Below are 5,643 nucleotides of genomic sequence, written 5' to 3' on the forward strand. Positions count from 1 at the left end.
TTTCGGGGACATCGAGATTCCACGCTTCCATCAGCATTGCCCAACATCAGAAGACCCGCGGTTGTTGCCTTCCTCTCCCTCGCCGCCGTGGCCGTTCGAAAGAAAGATGATAGCATCAGCACCACCATAGAGGCGACGACGACGCTTATTTAGGGGATTTGCCTTGAAGAAAAGCTCCATCGTCTTCCACCTAGAAGCTCACCAGAGAGCCTTGACGACATCCGTCCGACAATGCACCAACGGGAAGAAACCCCGGCCAACCATTGGATCTGACGGCAAACAATCTATGCATCCTCTCCCCCTCGCCTCCACTAACAACTAGGATAAGAAACAGCTGCAGCGCCACACCCCAGATGAAGTGGCAACAATGAATTCCTCAAAAAAAAAGAGTGGCAACAATGACTCACCGAGCTTATTAACAGGTATTCCAGCATGAATCCATCGAGCAGAAGCAAGCCAATCACCGCGACCCGCAAGACCACCACACGTGCCTGGGCGCGCCGGCGATAAGATCCCCAACGACAAACCATCAGACTCTAGCATCACACCAAACTTCTCTAATGAAATCCTAAAACTATACCTATTATACACAACGGAACACCGAGCACCTCTCCACAACTGGTGCTGCTGCATGGAGAAGGTCTAGGATCGGGACGTGTTCAAGCTCTGGAAGCTACTGGTCATCTTCCTTTTCGCCTCTCTCAGATAGTGAGCGGTGGGAGGATAAGGCTTGGTTTCGTCAAAATTTCATTTGTATCTTCTACCATTTTGACTACTTAGCATACTTATGTTAAGATCCGAAGACTACGGCTTCGATCCGAACACCCGTTCTTTGACTGCTTCAGCGACATCGGCTACTTCTGCAAATTCATCAATAGTTCGGCGAGCGTTCTCACCATCGTGATACTCAGACCTTAAACCCTATGTTATAAATGCCATATAGCTTATATGCATCAAATTCATTGATGCTTGCATTGCATATCTTGTTGTTCCCGGGTGATTATAAATACACCTAACAACTAAGTATGGAGTGTGCGGGATATATTGCTATCTTATCCCTACTTCATTTCAATTTGTCTAGCTCACTTATGTCATGTTTTTTGTGCTAATCAACATTGAATTTGTGGATAGATAAATAATTTAAACCTCTAATTAATTGTCGGATTCTGATTTTGGTTAATTAGATTATGTTGCATCGCATCATCTTTGCCATAGTATGCATACATGATACATGCTTGTTCTTTTGCCATAGTTATAAGTGTGGATATGTTGTTTCTTTTTTAATATTTCGCTTATTGCTACATAGGACTCGGAGTTGATGCGAGCTAGGATAAGTTCTCCGGTTTCACGTTGACAAAATTTTGTCAGGCGAGCATCCATTGCTTCCAATTGTTTTTGCACCTTTGTCTCTCTTATATTCCAACATTGTGTGATTTGTTCGATTCACGAGTCATAGAGCCTCCACCTTCCCTCCTATTTACCCAAACAACTCGATATAGCCTCCACCTTCCCTCATATTTACATGTTGCTTGCTTGTTCTGTTGGCCTTGCAAATCATAGTGTGTGCTTATTGTTCGTTGTTCCTATTGTGTTGTGTTGTACTTATCGGGTAATGTTGGGAAGTTATCGCATGCTCGATGTTGGAGAGAATCATGTTTTAATTGAAATGTTTAACAACTAAAATTGTTCTCGGAATAAAAACTAAGAAGAGGCATATGTGGGCAAACTTCTTGCTTTGACAGCTCACTTTTATCTCCTAGGACCCGAGTTCTTGTTAAATGATTCAAGATTGAACACACTAACAACGAAATATATAAGAGTTTGCTTGATTTGGGGTCCCCAAAATATTGCCCTTCTTTGCGAGAACTCCACCCATCTATTCATAATCCTCACCAGAAGTACAAGGAATTCCAAAAGTAATAAAAAATAAAATCATGTACTCGCGCCACCTAGCGACGACTACAAATAGTCGAACGAGTTGAAGGCATGCCGCTATCCTCTCCCCTCCCTCACTGAAGTTGGGGAAAGCGTGTCATTGTAGAGCTTATTGTAATAGACAAATGAGAAGTCATCGTGCTAAGGTTCCAAAGAACTAGCGCACAAAAGCATCAACCGTCACCGACGAAGAGAAGCATAGATCAAAAGGAATACCGACCAAATCTAGCGAGATCTGCCAGAGATACACCTACACACGTCCTCCAATGATCGATGCTGGACACACCATCGGGACGGGGTCTAAATGGCAAGGACTTTATTCCATCTTCAAGGAGCGACACACCTTCCTAATAGGACACAAACTCTAACCAAACTGAAAAAACATCAAGAAACGAAGCCCTTCCACGGGAAATGCTAATACTAAAGTCATCGTCTCATGTGCATGATGATGTACCAGCAAGACATTATTACTCCCTCTATATTCCATATTACTCCGGATATAAGGTTTAGGTAAAGTTAAACTTTGCAATATTTGACCAATTATGTGTGATAAAATATCAACATATACAATATCGAATGCATATAATACTCTACTATGTTGCATTAAGATTCCAATAATTTTGATTTGATATTGTAGATATTAACATTTTTTCTACACGATTGGTCAAACTTTGTTGTTCTAAAATTTTAGTTGAACTTAATTAGCTTATTTTTTAAAAAAATATAAGCATTATTTATCAAAACGGAAGGAGTAAGATATTTCCATAAAAATATAAGCATTATTTATCAAAACGGAAGGAGTAAGATATTTCCATAAAAATATAAGCATTATTTATCAAAACGGAAGGAGTAAGATATTTTCATAAAAATATAAGCATTATTTATCAAGACGGAAAGAGTAAGATATTTCCATAAAAATATAGTAAGCATTATTTATCAAGACGGAAGGAGTATGACTTACCAGGACACAGGGTGTCGCACGTGTATTATGTGCCTACAAGAACATTACTTTCGATATCTCCGATGCGCCACAAGCCCACAACACCGAACCGTGCAAACGAAACAGAGAAAGAGAAGGGAAGACCGGATCAAATGGGGGAGTTCCGCGCCCGCGCGCCCGGGAAGATCATCCTCGCCGGCGAGCACGCCGTCGTTCACGGCTCTGCCGCCGTCGCCGCCGCCATTGATCTCTACACCCAGTCCACCTTCCACCTCCTCCCCGCATCAGGTCCGGTTCACGCACTGACTCTTTCTTGTTTCTTTCCTTTTTCGTTCTTTCGTCATCGCTCTGAACTCTTCCCATCGATGCAGAGGATGGCGGCGCCGGCGCGGTGGAGGTGGACCTAAGGGACACGGGCCTGGTCTTCTCGTGGCCGTGCTCGCGGCTCCGGGAGGCGCTCGGGGACAAACCAGCCGGGGTCAACGCGCCCAGGCCGTGCTCCTCCGACGAGCTGGCCGCCATGGCCAAGCTCCTGGAGCAGGAAGAGATCCCCGAGGACAAGATCTGGCTCGTTGGCGGCCTCTCCGCCTTCCTCTACCTCTACACCTCCATCTTGGGGTCAGTTGCCACCCTCCCAATCATGTAATGGAGGCACTACCTCATAGCGCAATTGCTAATGCAACTCCCTGTGCCCTTCCTTGCGCAGCTATAGGCCCGGGAAGGCCGTGGTCAAATCTGACTTGCCAGTGGGCGCGGGCCTCGGGTCGTCAGCCGCCTTCTGTGTATCCTTGTCAGGGGCGCTCTTGGTTGCCGCAGGCGCCGTTTCTGCACAAGCTGGCAATGGCGGAACAGAGTGGGGATCGATGGACAGGGATGATCTTGAGCTCGTTAACCAGTGGGCGTTCCAGGGGGAGAAGATTATTCATGGCAAGCCTTCTGGCATCGACAATGCCGTCAGCACTTTTGGTACGCTACGCTGCTGCTTTCTTGGATCGGTTCAAATCTTCAGTTCAGTTCAGTTGGTACTAAAATCTAGTGTACATAATGTTAGGCATGACTCATTTGAGTCATTCCCTACTGAATACATATGTTTAGCTTAACCTCACCCTTTATTACGAGATTGTGTTTTACTGAATCTGTGTATGAATGTTAGGCAGCATGATCAAATTCAAGAAGGGGGAATTCACCAACCTCAGATGCACCAATCCGGTAAAAATGCTCATTACTGATACAAGGGTTGGTAGGAATACCAAGGCCCTAGTTGCTGGTGTTTCTGAAAGAGTATCCAGGCATCCCGATGCTATGGCTTCCGTCATCAGTGCGGTAAACTCTATCAGTGAAGAGCTCTCGAGCATTGTCGAGTCAGCAGCTGAGGATGAGGTAGCAATCACCATGAAGGAGGAAAAACTAGCAGAGCTCATGCAGATGAATCAAGGCTTGCTTCAGTGCATGGGAGTCAGCCATCGTTCCATAGAAACCGTGCTGCAGACAACGTTGAAATATAACTTGGTCTCTAAGCTGACTGGAGCTGGTGGTGGAGGCTGTGTTTTGACACTGATACCAACTCGTATCCTTCTACGTCTTACTCTTTCTAGCTAAAATTTCATGGCTTTTTGTCCGCAAAAATACTGCTGATTCTACTGTATGATTACTTTCTGGTTTGCTTTCTACGTAACATTTTTGACCCTGAAAAATAGGAGGAACAATTAGTATTTGTCAATACCTCGCTGTCTCAGTAGTGGAGTTTTCAGCATCCTGAAATGTACTTTCCGATATTCAGTGCTAGTGAACTTGATAGGAATGCTAAAATTTGAATGATTGGTTAATAAAAGCTAACTCCTCATTACTTAGCATTTCTAAATGACTGATTTTTTTTAATGTAGCAAAGCTGTATCAGGAAATGCTTAACGTTTTACCAATGCTACAAACTTTTGAAGATCATGAAAATTCTCTAGATCTGTATTCTGAATTTCGCAATACATATTGCACAGTTTGTATGTCATTCATGTATGTTGCTTTAAATACTTGCAAATGATTCCTTGACATAATTTCCAGTATTGTCCAAGTTAGTTTTGGAGAAGACCACTGCGGAGATTGAGTCACATGGATTTCGCTGCTTTCAAGTCGAAGTTGGTGGACGGGGTCTTCAGTTTTGCCGAGGATAACACTCTTGTTTTAAGGAGATGTTGTATAACACTGTAGTGGGCTGGTTTGATAGACCGTACCAAATAAGCTTTCAGTTGTGTATTTGTCGGCCCAATTGTTGTATCAATTGCCAAATGAAACTTGTTAGTGTTCCGCCCAATCAAGGAAGTTTAGGTGGTATATTCTTGTATCTGCTTTTTTCCCTTTTTGAAGGGCACGTTGTCATTGATATGTCCTAAGGGAAACTATTGAAATTGTGACCTATTTATTCATTTGTCTCTTTGCATACATTTAAATGCAACGTGATTGCAATTTTGAGGTCATTGTACAGTTTTTTTCCTTTTTCGCTGGCCCAGTTAAAAAACATTACGGAGTACATGTTAACTTGTATGATAACTACTATTTACAGGTGAACACGCATGTAAATTGGTGATCACGTCTGATGGATTATGGATATGAGATATCAATTAAACAACCAGATATATTGGACAGTTTCTTTTTAACTGAGCCACCTGGAGACACCGTAATGTGTCAATTTCTTGTATCCATGCCATCTTTATGCAGTGCTTATCTACAATATTTTAGATAATAATGGTTCTAGGTAGTCACAAAGAGAACTTTCA

The 5,643-nt window shown here is 43.1% G+C and overlaps 1 protein-coding gene across 1 annotated transcript; it reads left to right on the forward strand.

The window, feature by feature from the left end:
* Nucleotides 1–2,946: 2,946 nt before the first annotated feature.
* Nucleotides 2,947–5,202, forward strand: LOC127345892 (mevalonate kinase). The gene is made up of 5 exons (XM_051372416.2): nt 2,947–3,163; nt 3,247–3,493; nt 3,582–3,841; nt 4,029–4,442; nt 4,931–5,202. The coding sequence occupies exons 1-5, from the start codon at nt 2,959–2,961 to the stop codon at nt 5,038–5,040; spliced, it is 1,236 nt and encodes a 411-aa protein (XP_051228376.1). The 5' UTR covers nt 2,947–2,958; the 3' UTR covers nt 5,041–5,202.
* Nucleotides 5,203–5,643: the final 441 nt, after the last annotated feature.

This window comes from Lolium perenne, chromosome 3 (assembly GCF_019359855.2).
Source record: "Lolium perenne isolate Kyuss_39 chromosome 3, Kyuss_2.0, whole genome shotgun sequence".
Classification (NCBI taxonomy): Eukaryota; Viridiplantae; Streptophyta; class Magnoliopsida; order Poales; family Poaceae; genus Lolium; species Lolium perenne.

Coding starts and splice junctions, on each gene's coding strand:
- LOC127345892 (XM_051372416.2), top strand. CDS start 2,959: ATGCGCCACAAGCCCACAACACCGAACCGTGCAAACGAAACAGAGAAA. Junction 3,842..4,028: donor CAATGCCGTCAGCACTTTTG/GTACGCTACGCT, acceptor TATGAATGTTAG/GCAGCATGATCAAATTCAAG. Junction 4,443..4,930: donor TTTGACACTGATACCAACTC/GTATCCTTCTAC, acceptor CATAATTTCCAG/TATTGTCCAAGTTAGTTTTG.